Source organism: Rosa chinensis, chromosome 2 (assembly GCF_002994745.2).
Source record: "Rosa chinensis cultivar Old Blush chromosome 2, RchiOBHm-V2, whole genome shotgun sequence".
NCBI classification, from domain to species: domain Eukaryota; kingdom Viridiplantae; phylum Streptophyta; class Magnoliopsida; order Rosales; family Rosaceae; genus Rosa; species Rosa chinensis.
In genome coordinates, this window is record NC_037089.1 from 81,825,510 (window position 1) to 81,840,494 (window position 14,985).

The window sequence follows — 14,985 nt, forward strand, 5'->3', positions numbered from 1 at the left end:
TGCGAATCCTTCTGGGTTTTTACTACTCTTTGCATCACGAATCCATTGAGGTATGTTTTGAATCTTATGGTTTAATCTTTTGAGAATTCCCAAAATGTGGAATTTCTAGAGTTCTTGATGAATTTTCAAATTTGGGTAACGAATTGATTCGACCGAACAGTGGGTATTGCTCTACTGTGTCTTACATTGATTCAAACACATCATCTTCTCCAGACCATTTCCAAAAGAAGAAACCAGAATTGGGGCATATTAACTTCATTTCTTGGATGCCTGAATAATGGCCTCGTTTCAGACTTTCAGTACATAAGCTATTTGGAATAGCTAGCAAACAAAACAGATAGCTGGGCTATAAGGAAGACTAAAATAGCTCTAGCTAACAATGCAGCTATGCTCCTTGGATCTGGAGGCAATGCAAAAGAAATAGGGGCAATGAATTTATGCTCCTTGTAATGGCCGCACTAGAGTCACACAGTCTCTCACACACTCTAGAACCTTGATTTCGTTAACGGTTAAATTCCTATAAGGGGTCGAGAGCAAACGGAGCAAGCTGACCCATCGCCATGGCCTCGTACGCCACTGCCTTCCTCTGCAACCACGCCGCCGTATTAACCTCACCTTACTCGCCTCGAAAGACCAGAACCACCGCAAGAAGCCTCCAGAGGCGGAGGAGCTCTCTCAGACCAACCACCATCATTGCCAAGAAGGACCAAAAGACGGCGTTGTAGTACCGGAAGCTCGGCGACTTGGACCTCGAAATTAACGAAATCAGTGAGCAAAAGTCGGAGAAATCTGCCTCCACGCAGGGCTCTATCTTCCTCGCTCCAGAGATGGTACTCTTTGTAGATGAAGAAGTTGAGGTCAGGCTCACGCACCCGGAAGTGCGTGACGGCGGAGCGCACCCAAGAGTCGACGTGGGAGGTGTAGTACTGGTAGAAGATGAAAGAGAGGCGGAAAGTTTTGATCTGAGAATTGGGGCGGAGAATGAGAGCGCGATTGACTAACTCGGGGAAGCTGTGGCTCGTGACGGGGAGGGGTTCGGCGTCGTTGACCGGGAAGAGGTGGTAGGAGAAGTCGAGGAAGGGGAGACGGGACCAGAGGGATCGCCATTGGCAGGAGACGAGGGAGTTGTGGATGGCCTCTAAGGTCGGAATCAAGGAGAGGTTTTGGATCAGAATTTCGTCGGAAAGATCGTTTAGGGTTCGATTGGGTTTAGATTTGGGGCTTGAATTTCAGTGCTGAGAGAGAGAGAGAGAGAGAAGCAAACAAAGGATAATGAGAGAGAGAGGACAAATGCTTAGAGAAAAAAAAAATTAATTGATATGTGAATGGACGAAAGTACCCTTGTAAATTTGCCAGCTGGCAAGTTCCGTAACGGAGATAACGGCCATATGTACCAATCTTCGGTCGGGCAGAGAACTTCAGATACCGTATTGATATTTTTTTTTGTCAGGTATCAAAAGTTATAAGGAGCCAAACACGAAGTACCGTACGAACCATTTTCCCTTATTTGAAACATTTTAATTTTGTTGGGAATCTGGAGGTAATCTAACCTTGTTTGTATTATATTTCTGGCAGCAAAAAAGACTTGGAGCCTTAAACATGTTCAAATCTCAACAGTATGATGTACTTGTGTGCACTGAGGATTGGATATTCCGTCAGTGGAGATGGTTATTAATTAGAGAAAAATTCAGGTACCCTCCCCAAACTATTCTGCCAAGGCCAATTTGATACCCAAACTCTCAAAAGTATCAATGTGATACCCAAATACTTAAATTGGCATCAACGTGATACCTCCGTCAAAAATTTCTAACGGTTCCGTTAAAAAATGACGTGGCAAGCACATGAAGACCAAAAACAAAGAAAAATACCAATTTACCCTTTTCTTTTGATAATTCATTTGTTTTTTCTTTTTCTTTTTCCTTCTTCTTCAGCTTCTTCTTCTCTGATGATCTGGGAACTGTCCCAGAAAACTTGACATCATCATCATGAGGAGTCGATGATGCTTAAGCCTACTTTACTACTACCCCAGCTTCTCTCGTCTTTTCCATCATCCTCACAAACTCAAAATCAAACCTAGATAAATTCAGTATGTCATAAACCCAGATAAAACATTTTGTTCTATCTCCATCATCATCACTCAACATAATCAGATCTGTGAATTTAAATGAAGAAGGCCATGAAATTCGATTTGTAGTTGTTAGTGACCCCAATTTGACCCCCTCATTATCTCTCTCTGTCCCTTATATTACTCCAGTAGTACTATTACTTGCTATTGATGTTCTAATCAATCACTCCACCATCAGAAAGCAAGCAAATAGTGGGCTAAAACCAGGGAACTGATAATGACCTTTAACACTTTATCTTTTTCTTCTTTGCTTATCATCTAACATCTACACCAGCAAATCAAAACCAAAGATTGAGATCACGAAAAGAAAGCTCTGTAACTGATCACTCAGCTTAACGCATGGATCCAACATTTTGTGCAACTATTTTGAAGATCTAAGACAGACCCAGATAAGAAAAACGAGTGAATCGAACTGGGTCTCCACTAATTTGATCAAAGACACAATGCTCTTAAATGAAAAAAACTGAGATTGAAACAAAAGGGGCAATCGGTTTCCATTTGGCATACAATGGCAAGTCGGTCCTCTTGCCATCCTTGATGTTCCTCCCCGCGAAACCGGCTGTGGAGAAGCTTGTTGCCTTGCTCTCAGCTCAGATCCCATACTCCGGAAGCCAAATGCGACCTCATCGACCTGCAAATCTTTCGCCTTTTTCGAATCGGCAACTCACCGCCCACTGATTGGGATTGGGGTTTTCAAGGCCGTCGGGGCTCAGGGGCTCAGATTGGGATTGGAGCGGTAACTGTCATCGGGGCCAAGCTCGCGTTCGAGGCCGAAATTGGAATCCATTTTGGGGTGGGTGGTTGGTGGCTGTTGATTGTTGACGTCGTCAGGTGTGGGTGCGGAGGTCGGTGTGGGTGCCGAGGACGAGGACGCTTGAGGTCGAGGTCGGTGTGGGTGAGGACTGAGGAGGACGAGGTTGGTGAAACCTAAGGACTAGAGCTTGCGGATGATGGCGGAGCCGAATTGGAGAGGATATCGGCGGGGTTAGTGATGGTTTGGGTGGTGGAGAAGGAGAGGAGAGAGAGGAAGTGGAGAGAGAAGAAAAAGAAGTCAGGTTGAAGAAGAAGAAAAAGAAGAAGAAGAAATGAAAAAAAAATTGAATTAAAAAAAAAAGAGGGCAAAAAGTCCATTTTGCCCTTTTTTTTTGCTCACGTGTTTGCCACATCAGCAAACAGACGGGGCCGTTGGATTTTTTTGACGGAAGTATCACGTTGATGCCAATATAGGTCTTTGGGTATCACATTGATACTTTTGAGAGTTCGGGTATCAAATTGGCCTTGGCAGCATAGTTTAGGGACGGTACCTGAATTTTTCTCTATTAATTATGATATTCCCAAGAACACTAAGGTGAGGCTTTATATTTACGAATCTAGTGTAGGGCTGGTTGTTTTTTTTATCTGCAACGTAGTTAGCTGCGGGATTGTTATTGTGCATACTGCAGCTCTTTGCATGTATGATTCAAAAAATTTGTGTTTCCTCATAGATCCCTTTTTTTGATTGTTTGTTGCTCAATCATTTTTCTTTTATTTGAATAATAAATAGTTAGCAGGTTTAGTATATTTAGAATGACCACTCATCAATCGGGGATGTAGCTCAAATGGTAGAGCGCTCGCTTTGCATGCGAGAGGCACAGGGTTCGATCCCCTGCATCTCCACTAAATTTTTTTTCACCTCTCATCCCCCGAATTTTTTTCACTCCCTTTCCTTTTCACAATCCCACTCATTTCTTAACTTGTTTTTATATATTTCAATACAACGAATCAAGAGCTGATCGTTCCAAGGATCTTTCACGGAGTACTGAACCACATTCTTCGTTTTGAATACATCATAGTCTTCAAGCAATCTGGCATTGGATGTCGAATCCGCCATCACAGTCTTCACCAGCAGTTCATAGAAAACAATACAGTCAATGTCAATCGACCTGAAAATATTACTTGTGGATGGAAATTCCAAATACATATAGATACTTATGAAGTGGTTTCGAAATGAATGACTAACCGATTTTATGAGGCTATGCATAACACTTTGTGGAACCCAACCAAGCAGAGGTGAAACAATGAAGCTTAAGATTACGTCAATCTGGGTTCGAAGCTTGCTTTGTGTTCCTTGCTTTCTATCAGGATATAAGGTTCCTTTAGCAGATATGCTAAAGTCACGTGGCCGGTACTCATAGGGGAAGCCCTCAAGTTCCCACCTTGTCTATGAAAAAAGAAAACATGCGACTGATCAACTAAGCACATCAAATCATTTATAACACTTTTCAAAAAAAAAATAAAAAATCATTTATAACATGAAGAGGGAATAAGTTGATTTTTTGGTCTAATATGCACTTGCATAATGTATGTGCATGCTTACAGCTTCAAGCTCAAGGACCATGGGAATGTGATGAGGAACATGAGGAGGGTAGTCTTTCCCTTTGGACTTGTATCTTAAACTGATGTATAATACAAGGCAGACAGACATGAACAATAATTGCATGGTTGGCATTTGAATCCTCCACGCTTTCTGCGTGCTTAACTTAATAAGCAGTTAGACACTACAGTTTCTCAATTGTAACACTGTCAAACTAAAAGTTCGAATGATGAAAGGAAGAACTTGAAATGTAACCATCAAATTCTAAAATGAGATTAGATATAGCAGTACACACCTTGTTAAGTTTTCTTGCCTCTATGCCTGGAAATAGGGCTTTAATAACCCTTTGTTCATCCTCCAAATATTGATCAAATGAAGCCTGGAAACCAAAGTAGCATCACTCACCATTTATGTTTAAGAAACATATAGAAATAAATATTGTTACCTTGGAGGGCTCACAGAGTAGGGCAACAGTAGTGATTCTGTGGTGCAAGGTTAAAGGTTTCATCTGGTCATCCTTTTTCGGCAAGTTGAATAGCGCCTTTGCATAATGGCAATGCCTGTCCTGCTGCTTCTTTTTCAGCTTCACCTTCAGCTTTTCTGGGCCAGAAGGCATACCTCTATCAAGAATTCTGCAGACAGCAATTGCCTCAACCATTTTTTTTTATTACAATGAATTGTGGATTTCTTCTGCCTTAACTAATGCTTAAATTAATCACAGTTTTGCAAACCATTTTCGTATACCAACATATCTCTAACCATATGCAGCACTCTAAATGAGCATCCTCAAACGCAAGGGCAACCTAACCATATGCAGTTGCTTTCTCAAATTGAGCATTTGGAACTTTATCCATATGCAAGTCCATGTGTGCTCACCAAATGCTACTCCTCGGTCTATCTTCTCAAATAGTAGAACTCCAAGAATCCCACATGCATTTCTGATAAGGTGGTTCTGCAGTAAATATTGGTTGGTGTCCCCCTCTAGATGAACCAATGTTTGGTTTATGAGTAAGTTTAAATTTGGTAAGTTGATTAGGTAGAACGAACATTTACTGCCGTCTGCAAATAATTTCTTTGGATTTTATTCTGTAAGAATAGATACATTACAAATTCTTTCACCAAATAAGAAATTTTCTATATAACTCGTTAGGTTGAAAGAAGTAAAGGGTTTTGCTTAATTGCTTGCAACAACAACAACTCTTTGCGGCATAGTCATGGTACTCGATCCCCTGAATCTCCACATCAATGTTTATCATGGTACTTTGGCTATGTTCCTTCCTAATTGATTAGGAAATTGTTAACTTATTCTAAACGTCGAGAGATATATTGGTAAGAAGACATATTCACCCTGTCAAATGCTTAACTAAACAACATTCTTGAGTTTCTCGGTCTTGAATTCATCATAGTCTTGTACCAATCTGGAACTTGATGTCGAATCCGCCATCGTTTTCTTAACCAGCTGACCACAGAAAAACAATAGAAAGTCGATGTCAATCGGCTTGAAATGATTACTTGGCCTTTCCACATCAAATCATCAAGTACATATGCAGTTTTCGGGAAATGGAATCACTAACCGATTCTGCAAGGCTCTGCACGACAGTATGAGGAATCCAACCAAGCAGAGGTGATACAATAAAGCTCATATTTATGTCAACCTGACCTCTAAGCCTGCTTTTTGTTCCTTGCTTTCTATCAGGATATATGGTTCCTTTGAGGGAGAGGCTCAAGTCAAGCGGCTGGTACTCCTCAGGGATCCCCCCAAGTTCCCATCTTGTCTAGGAAAAAAATAGGACTTTTAAGGAAGACATGTGACTGATATACTGAGTACATCAAATCGTCTACAAAAGATATTTGACAATTTGCTTACAATTTCAAGCTCAATGATTTTGGGAATGTGATGAGGAACATGAGGAGGGTAGTCTTTCCCCATGGATTTGTATCTTAACTTAATGTACATTGCAAAGTAGATAGACAGGAACAAGGCTTGCATGGTTGGCATTTGAATCCTCCACTCTTTCTGCATACATCAATTTGATTAGTACGACTGTTTTTCAATCGTAATACTGTCAAAAACAGATCGAGTATAAGCATACGATAACTGAAAGGACTTGAAATGTAACCATGAAACTCTAGGATGGGATAAATAGACCATTAAGCACCTTGCTAAGTTGCTGGTCCTCAATGTCTGGGAAAAGTGCTTTAATAACCCTCTGTTCATCCTCCAAATATTGATCAAATGAAACCTGCAAGCTAAAGTAGCATCACTCACCATTTAGTGCTTTAATAAAGGATAGATAAATGTGAATATTATTACCTCAGGGGACTCATAAAGAGGTGAATCAATAGTGGAACTGAGGTTTACGGTTAAAGGCTTCTTATGATCTGAGTTCAATACCGCTTTTGCATAGTGGCGCCGTCTGCCCTTCTTCAGCTTCACCTTCAATTTTTCTGGGCGAAAAGGCATACCAGTACCAAGAAAAAGCAAGGGTTGGCATAAAGCAACTACCTCAACCATTTTCCTTTTGCAGAGTTCTTCTACCTTGACTAGTGTTTATATCACAGGTTTTTTTGCAGTGATGAAGCTAAGAAATAAAAAAAAACCCCAATACCAGTCTAGTAGTGAGCAGTGACCAAGACGCAAGTATAAGTTGAAAGGTCTCCTACCTATCTTTAACCATATGAAACCTGTGTACTCAAAATGAGCATTCTAAACGCAAGTAGTACTAACCATATCCAACTGCTTACTCTGAATGAGCGTGTTGAACTCTAAACATGTTTCCTCACCAAAAGCTACTATTTCCTAGCTAAAGGATAGTGGTGAGTCGTAAAGATTGGAACAAAGCCATGTACTTCTTTTTTTGTTACGTTTGCAACGATCGAACCTGTGACCTAGCCTAAAATTACTTGGTTTCCCACCCTCTCACCACTTGGACCAACTCCAAGGGCTCAAAGTTCCTTTCTCTGTGTTTTGTTTTGGTCAAATGTTCCTTTCTCTGTTACTAAACGAATATATATGTGCCAAAATTGAATGCAATCTGCATATAATATCTGAATCAAATGGATTGTTTAAGAACTGATTGTTGGGGTCTTCCCCATGTAGTTTCTATTTAAACGTCTATGCAGAATATGGTATTCTTAGGGCCATTCTCTGAGCAAGCCAAGGCCTTTGGGGGTCTGGGTCGATGTAACCATGCTTGAGGAACTGGTCTGCTTCCTCATCTACTAGTTCTCTAGCCCATGTCACCCGTCTTGATGGGCAACTGCCCGGTCCAAAACACCTGCAATTTTGATTCAATGATGCAAGCTTTATCAAATTCAACATCTAGTCACTCGTGTAGAAAGAAATGTTTCTACAAAAACAATAACTGGTGCTTCAAGATGTTTTTCTACATCAAAGATCAGATAAAGAAAGTACAAACTTGAGGGCATCTTATTATCTTCCACCAAAAAGGAAAGAACAAAACATTTCACTTATTAATGTACCAAAAAAGAATGAACCCAAATATTTAGACCAAACATATAATTCTAAGCTTTGTTTCGTGTTACGTATTGGTACTATCCAAAGTAGCATATACATTTTGTTTGACACCAAAACCAGTTGGCTTGCAAACTGTCTCTTTTGAGCGTGTGAGTGCGCAGGCGTGCCAGCACCGTGGGGTACAGTCGTCGGGGCGTCCCTTGACCTGACTTCTTCTCAAACGATGTGGACGAGGACAACACCAACCTCGTCACAATGTTCTTTTCTCTGCCTTCCGGAAAAGGACTTCTTGCCTTACGGGTAAGGGCTTTGGTTGTGATCTCTTCGCGTTACCGAATCGATACTCAACGTTGTAGGTTGAGTAGAGCAATCACTAGGAAGTTCTGAGAAAGCACAGGGTTTGCTAAAGCGTATCTTTAGCTTCACGGGGGTTGTGAGGGCGTTACCCTTGCTTCGCTGGAAGTATCGGTGGCAGTAGCACTAACATTCGGCTCTTGGAGAGACTAGAACTGGAAGTACGGTCGCCGGGTTTCAACGAGGTTGAAGGTTTGCTCCGGGGAGGCTTGATAATCCGAGGGGTTGATTGATTTGAGAGTTCTCTCGATTTGTCCTTGAAACCTGGTATTTATACTAGGGTTTCGACTGCTCCTTGCCATAGAATGATTATTGATTGCAGTTTCCTATTCAATCTCTGCTATCTGACTCCCATAAGGGCTCGTTTTCCTTATGGGTCTCGGAATGGGTGAAGCTGTAACCCAAATCCAAGTAGACTTATTTTTGGGCCGCAGGTATCGACCTGTTATGAGAAATCCACTAAAGGATCTTGCCAAAATTACTTTTGGGCTCAAACATTGCCCCCAGGCCCAGAAATCGGGCCCATGAGAATGTAACTGATTGAAGGGGACTAAAACGACGTGTCTGATGACTGAAACAATATCATTAATGAGGGTTGCGTCTATTCGCTTGGCAAAACGTCTTTTCATCACATCGTTTCCCTCACAAAATCTTTTATTTAAATCCCGCAGCCCCTCCAAACCTGTCACATCAGAAACTCTTCAGTCTCCTAAAACCCAGAAACTCTTCTGCCCCACACAATCCTCATACAGAAACCCAAAAATGGCTCCTCCAAAGAAAATAATTATCGATAAGGAGGAAGAACTCAACGAGAAAGCCGCTCGTACTTGGGGAACCGGAATTGGTGCTCGCTGTCATCTTCACACCAATATCCAGAGACCACTGCTTCTTAGGCTCCCAAATCACCATGCCGGACTGGGCCCGGCACTGCTAGATTTCATTCCAGACGACATTCTCGCCCTCTACGGCCTACCCATCCATTGACCCATTCCTGTCCTCCGAAGGACCCCTGGGGATTTCAGCAGTTGGGGTGCTCAAAAACATTGAGCGAAAATAGGGTACTGGCCATCCTCGATCAGCACGGCGGAGCTTTCTTGGTATCGCGAAGGGCGAGTGCGAGATCTGGCCCATTGGAATGCAGCAGGTATTACCCAAACCATTGATTTATGTTTCAACCTTCCTCGCGGTGGCAATTGCTCGCCACTCACTGCCTTCCTTTCTTTTGGAATACTGCCACCAATACCTTTGATTTCTGTTTTGGTCAAATGAATATTACATTATTGGATATTCTTACCATTACTGGAATGCCCATCGACGGTGAACCCTATCTGCATTGCGAATTCGATTCTGACAACTTCTCATCAACCATAGCCCAAACCGGTCGCAGCGTTCATAGTAGCTCTCATCTGCGGTGGCTGGCTTATTACCACAAAGAACATAATGCGACTGGTGGCATTGCTTTTCTGGAATATTGGCTTTGCAAGTTCATTTTCTGTATCTCCGCCAATAAGCCCACTGGTCCTTGGACTTCCCTGGCCACAGCCCTCTATAACGGCCGCCACATGGGGTTATGTGAGATCCTGAATTTTGAAGTTGGTAAAATTTTATTTTTGAGGTTGGAAATGGAAAGTAGAGGTTACCACGAGTTCGCAGCATTTTTCGGTTAATTTTTCGGGTTCCCAAGCTATTTTTAAGGAATTTTTGAAGTTTAGTTGGAAATTAAATTAACTGGTGATGTGGCGTGTCCTTATTGGTTGATAGACTTGACTTGGAGACCAAGTAGCAGCAGCCAAACGTGTCTTGCATGTGCAAGATCAGATTGACATGTGTCAGGTGGTGGCATCATGTCTTTGTGTGCTTGACAAGTGGCATAAGCTTGTTGGTGTTTGATTTAGGAGTTGACAAGTGGCACCAAACTAACCATTCATGTATTGACACGTGGCAGTCCTCTCCCTATAAATAGGAACTCAGCCACCCCATTCTTCCATACCCATTTCTTCGGAGAGAGCTTCTCTCTCTACATTTTCTCTCTCTAGTTTCTCTCTCTAGTTTTATCTCTCTAAAATTTCGACAGATCATAACTTTTGATCTGTAACTCCGATTTAGGATCCGCGAAAAGCTATGCATTCATCTTGATGCCCTATTTCTATTCATAAAGGTTTGAGTTAGATCCAACGGTAATTTCTAGAAGGCTAGTATTAGGAGGCTCGGTTTACGATCGGTATTCTAGGAGGTGATTTGTATTGTAAAGGTGAGTGGATTTGTGTAATATTTTTCAAATATTCTTATTTTCTACAAAAATGGTGGAAAAACATGATTTTATCTATTTACAAAATATCTCTCTATTTTCAAGTGAAGCATGTCTATTTGCGAAATATGCAGAGTTTATATATATTATGTGCTGGATCTATTGTTTGACTAGTCATGGAACATGTGAACTTCTTGATTGGCTATGCCGAGGTAAGGATGTGTCACACGGTGGTATAGGGCTAGAGAAGGCCATTAGGGTGCCCGTGGTGGTCACTAAATTGAAGTATAATCAATAAGAAGGGATGATGTGATGTGATGAATTGTTGTGCATTGATGTGTATACGATATACTACTTTCTAGCGTGTGTAAAATGACATGGCTTTACTGGCATATTACATGATCTACTCACTGAGCGAGTAGTTTTGCTCACCCACCTATCTCTAAAACCTTTTGCAGAGAAGTATTTAGATTTTGATGAGCCAAAGTGGGTTGGACGAGCCTAGAATGAAGAGCCTAGATGGAAGAGTTTATTTACATTCTGCTTTGTAACACTCACACCTCAAATTCGGGGTCAGGTGCTTAAAATCCACCGACACCTGGTCCGGGGTGTGACAGGTTAGGAAAACCAGTGTTGGGCCCCTCTACCGCACTCTATACCAGGCCACCATGCATTCTTTTGAGACTAGCATCTCTGGCCCTTTTTGTATCCTTGATTTCTGGATTCAAACCTACTTCCCATTCTTCCGCCGCGACGATATTTCGTTGCTACCTTCGGCTGACGCTCTTCTTGGTTAGTGGTTCTGTCGCGAGGAGAGGTACATATCCCCATCCTATTATGAGTGTTTCTCATATTTGTACCTCCTGCACGAAATGCCCTATTGCGACTTAGTACTCAATAGGAAATTCCCTCTCCTCTTGAAAATGGGTTCCTTCATGGAGCCCCTAATTATAGCGATCGCGCGCGTTTGGCTTTCCACCGCGTGATCTCTTGCTCAGACATTAGGCTTGCATCTGATGACCTTAGCTATGAGCTTTATGCTCCCAACCACTTGGCTCGCCAGTTTGTCCTTATCCAACTAGTGCCATTCCCCTTCTATGATGCTTGGAACTACAACACTTCTTAGCGCAGAAATGGCCCCTTGACAAGGCCTCCGCCAGTACAAAGCATGCTCGTGTTGGTTGACCTCCCTGAATGGGCTAATAACATCGACCCCGTGGATGGGACTGCTGAAGATTATGATCAATGGTGGTCAGAAATTTTCGTCAACTGCTGGGGACAGAGGGATGACAAGCTCTTCGCGACCATTTTGAAGAACTGCGATATCCCTATGATGCTGATACCGAGCTACTTGCCCGCTTTCCTAAAGCTGAGACACGACTTCCGCTACTTGAACCGGCTCCTCAAATCGGGGGAGCCCCGCGCCCGGTCCAAGCTGGGATCGTCATCCGCGAGCCTCCTTAGGAGGTAATTGTCTTACATCTATTTTTATTATTTTATGTCTGCTTTCCCCCTTTTACTCATGATTTGTTGCATCAGGGAAGAGCTCCATCCTCTAGCAGTCATGCAGTTGATGTTTCCCCGACCGCGAAGAAGAAAACGATAGCGATAGAGCTTGAAGTCGAAAACTCTTCCTCTGACGATGATGACCCACAAACAGTAACACTCTTGTCTTAGAATCTCATAATCCTATCACCTTCTTCGAAGCTTATTTTGAAGCCACTTTAATCCTAACAGATTGCTACTGCTTTAGCCCACAATCACAGTTGCGCTGATCCCCGGACTGACCCATGGGCAGAAGATGAACCCATCGCTGACCGACTGGTAATACTCTTCTAAAATGAACCATGACATTCTATTCATTATGTATGATTCTATAACGCATCTCATCCGCAAGTTCTTCGTAGGTCATCAAGGCAAGTTGGAGAAGGATCCTCTGTTGCTGGCGAAGGTGTGTCTGGTTCGCAAACCAAGAGCCAATTGATCCTGCAAACAATATGCAGTTGGTTTTGGTCCCCATACAGGTTATCGATGACAGCCCACCTGAGGTTGAAGAAAGGGTGTCGCTCCCAGACATCTCCCATGGGCATCCAACTGCCCTCCTTCTGGAACAAGCAGGGCCTGATTCAATTCAAGCGCCCGGTGAGGTTGCCCAGGAACCTGTGCTTACATCAATTCTTCATGAACTACCTGCTGAAGAGGTACTTTTCTTAACAAAATGTTTAATCATTAATCACTAGCTTGGTTATTCTGATAATGTCTCCTTCTAGGACCCAAATGCCATTCCAAACGAGGAAGCGGCTGTCACAGCAGGAGAGATAGTGGTCGAGAATCCTACTGAACTTGTCCTTGATGTAGTTGGTCAGGAGCATGCCCCCTATGCTCCCCAAGCCATTGAAGCCGGGGAGGCAGGAGAAAACCCTGAACCAATGCCAGAGGCAGTACCTGTTGAGGAGCCTCTAGAGGCCCTTCCAGTTGCTGAGCAACCGCCTCCGTCCACTTTAGAACGGCTAGCTCGCTTGCTCAAAGTGACCCCTCCTTGGGTAGTAGATGATGCCCGAGAAGGCCTACGTCGCCTCCTGGGTCCTGATATTCTAATTCCTTGCACGCCCGCGAGAGTTTTGGAATATCTGAGGGTGCTTCTTTGCGAGAGGGTTATCACTGAAGACCAATATCAAGAGGTTGACGAGCTGCTGCAAAATCTTCCCCAAGGGCTCAATGAGAGAGCGGTCGCGACCGCGCAAACCAGGCAGACCGAAACACATTTCCAGACTCTTGCTCAACAAACTGACGCTGCGCGTGATTTCTTGGGTGACCGAGCTAATCTTATCAGGGAATTGACTCTCAAGAGGAACCACCTGTGGACCCAAATCCAAGATCTTCAGGCCCGATTAACTGATGTGATGGCTAGGCTTGCCCAAGCGGAACCTCAATTGGAGCAACCCTTTACAGCTTTCGAGACGCTGACCCATGACTTGGCCCAGGCTCATGTAGCAACCCAACAGGCCACGCAAGCCGCCGCTGATGCTAGCTTTCACCTGGATAAACTTTTCCTCCGCTTAACTCGTGTAGGCCGGAGACTTTTAGGCCTCCGATATTAGGCCCATTAGCTTATGTGAACAATATTACTACCGATAAATTAATTATTTAGCCCACTTTGTTGGCCCAAATTTATTTATCTCGTAAGTAATCGTTTTGTTCAACGCTTTAACTGCACGAACACAGTTTCAAAAGATAATCTAAAAAAGGAACGGTTACCTCCTCGGAGACCGCTCTTTCGTCCACGGGTATTCAATTCCGTTTATTCCCGAGATCTCAGCATTGAATTCTATTGATATTCCCGTTGATGGAGTTGAAATGTCTTCAACTGCCCATATCTAAAGGTTGAGGCCACTGAGGTAGGCTTCTCTAAATATCAATAACCTTGATAGAAGAAAAACTTACACCAACATGGCTCACCCAGCAATGACCTTGCAAGCCCTTCTCCTCTTCCTACTATCTCTCAAATCTTCTCCATACGATCTCACCCTTAGCCTCTAGCTCTTAGGCTTTATGGCTTAATCTCACTGCCTGTGTAGGCCTTATGGTCTAATCTCAAGCAACTTCGTGTCTTTGGTCTATGAAAACTTGGATGGAACATCCTAGGTTTTGGATAGGTTGAAGAACACGAAGGGCTCCTAACGCGGGGCACCACAATCTGGGGAGTCCCTCTCCTCATATTTCTCCGCGCGGAGCAACGCGAAGAAGGGAGGAAGGCCACTTTGAGGCCGACCATTCTTCTTCTGCGGCCTACCTCCGGGGTCTAATGAACCACCTTCTGTTTTCCTTTGGAGGTAGATGAGGCAGCTGGGTCGCACTCCGGTGCTGATTTTGTCCCCATCCAGGAGGATAACGAAATGGGAGGGTTGCGATGGATTATTTCCTTCCCTCTCCTTCCAGTACAGATCATAGCAGCTGCGACTCAGATCAGAGGAGGGTGAAGAGAGGAAGAGTAAGAGTGAATATCTCATCAACCCTTCTTGCCGGAAGATCCGAAAACTCATAGAAGACATGAATCCTTATTAGTTGTTTCAGCCACTTTCTGGCTTTGTATATTGTTAATGTAACTTTCTGGGACACATTGTCTTGCTTCTGGCCTCAAAGCCACTTATGAATGAAAGATTCGAAAATTATTTGCTGAAAACAACAATGGTATAAAGCCTCTGGTATAGGCCCTTACAAACATTCCTAACACCTATTGTTGAGGATATTGTATGAAAATGTACGAAAAATTTGCCAGACATGGCTAAATGCAAAAATTTGCCAGACATGGCTAAATGGAAAAATAAAATAGCCACTATAAAGGCCTGTATGTATAGAGAAATAGCCACTATAAAGCCTGTATGTATAGAGTGTTGCCCCCCTAGTGTTCGTAGGTGGAGCGAAGA

General features: G+C 43.1%; 3 protein-coding genes and 1 non-coding gene across 8 annotated transcripts; 2 read left to right on the forward strand and 2 right to left on the reverse strand.

Moving 5' to 3' along the window:
- Window positions 1-3,652: 3,652 nt before the first annotated feature.
- Window positions 3,653-5,425, reverse strand: LOC112191031. Of its 4 annotated transcripts, none has more exons than XM_040515540.1 (5): window positions 4,924-5,425; window positions 4,774-4,857; window positions 4,482-4,631; window positions 4,125-4,325; window positions 3,653-4,010 (listed from the first exon to the last, which is right to left on the reverse strand). In XM_040515540.1, the coding sequence occupies exons 1-5, from the start codon at window positions 5,134-5,136 to the stop codon at window positions 3,819-3,821; spliced, it is 840 nt and encodes a 279-aa protein (XP_040371474.1). In that variant the 5' UTR covers window positions 5,137-5,425; the 3' UTR covers window positions 3,653-3,818. The 4 variants fall into 4 exon arrangements, with proteins under 4 accessions (XP_040371474.1, XP_040371473.1, XP_040371472.1 ...); XM_040515539.1 differs by having other exon boundaries at window positions 3,653-4,001; window positions 4,482-4,643; XM_040515538.1 differs by having other exon boundaries at window positions 4,482-4,643.
- On the forward strand, window positions 3,709-3,781 carry TRNAA-UGC. The gene has a single exon. It is a non-coding gene; the product is annotated as a tRNA-Ala (tRNA).
- A 289-nt stretch (window positions 5,426-5,714) lies between the features above and the next one.
- On the reverse strand, window positions 5,715-7,038 carry LOC112189596. Its single transcript, XM_024328940.2, has 5 exons — window positions 6,793-7,038; window positions 6,638-6,721; window positions 6,346-6,495; window positions 6,053-6,253; window positions 5,715-5,937 (listed from the first exon to the last, which is right to left on the reverse strand). Exons 1-5 carry the CDS (start codon window positions 6,991-6,993, stop codon window positions 5,842-5,844), a joined length of 732 nt encoding a protein of 243 aa, XP_024184708.2. The 5' UTR covers window positions 6,994-7,038; the 3' UTR covers window positions 5,715-5,841.
- A 3,277-nt stretch (window positions 7,039-10,315) lies between these two features.
- Window positions 10,316-14,673, forward strand: LOC112189594. 2 transcript variants are annotated; one of them, XM_024328937.2, is made up of 6 exons: window positions 10,316-10,561; window positions 11,017-12,025; window positions 12,098-12,217; window positions 12,296-12,382; window positions 12,466-12,759; window positions 12,829-14,673. In XM_024328937.2, the coding sequence occupies exons 5-6, from the start codon at window positions 12,556-12,558 to the stop codon at window positions 13,657-13,659; spliced, it is 1,035 nt and encodes a 344-aa protein (XP_024184705.1). In that variant the 5' UTR covers window positions 10,316-10,561; window positions 11,017-12,025; window positions 12,098-12,217; window positions 12,296-12,382; window positions 12,466-12,555; the 3' UTR covers window positions 13,660-14,673. The 2 variants fall into 2 exon arrangements, with proteins under 2 accessions (XP_024184705.1, XP_024184706.1); XM_024328938.2 differs by having other exon boundaries at window positions 12,312-12,382.
- The last annotated feature ends 312 nt before the right edge of the window (window positions 14,674-14,985 follow it).

Coding starts and splice junctions, on each gene's coding strand:
- LOC112189594 (XM_024328937.2), top strand. CDS start 12,556: ATGCAGTTGGTTTTGGTCCCCATACAGGTTATCGATGACAGCCCACCT. Junction 12,760..12,828: donor ATGAACTACCTGCTGAAGAG/GTACTTTTCTTA, acceptor GTCTCCTTCTAG/GACCCAAATGCCATTCCAAA.
- LOC112189596 (XM_024328940.2), bottom strand. CDS start 6,993: ATGGTTGAGGTAGTTGCTTTATGCCAACCCTTGCTTTTTCTTGGTACT. Junction 6,722..6,792: donor CTCTTTATGAGTCCCCTGAG/GTAATAATATTC, acceptor TTTAGCTTGCAG/GTTTCATTTGATCAATATTT. Junction 6,254..6,345: donor AAATCATTGAGCTTGAAATT/GTAAGCAAATTG, acceptor TTTTTTTCCTAG/ACAAGATGGGAACTTGGGGG.
- LOC112191031 (XM_040515538.1), bottom strand. CDS start 5,136: ATGGTTGAGGCAATTGCTGTCTGCAGAATTCTTGATAGAGGTATGCCT. Junction 4,858..4,923: donor TACTCTGTGAGCCCTCCAAG/GTAACAATATTT, acceptor TTTGGTTTCCAG/GCTTCATTTGATCAATATTT. Junction 4,644..4,773: donor AGGCAAGAAAACTTAACAAG/GTGTGTACTGCT, acceptor CTGCTTATTAAG/TTAAGCACGCAGAAAGCGTG.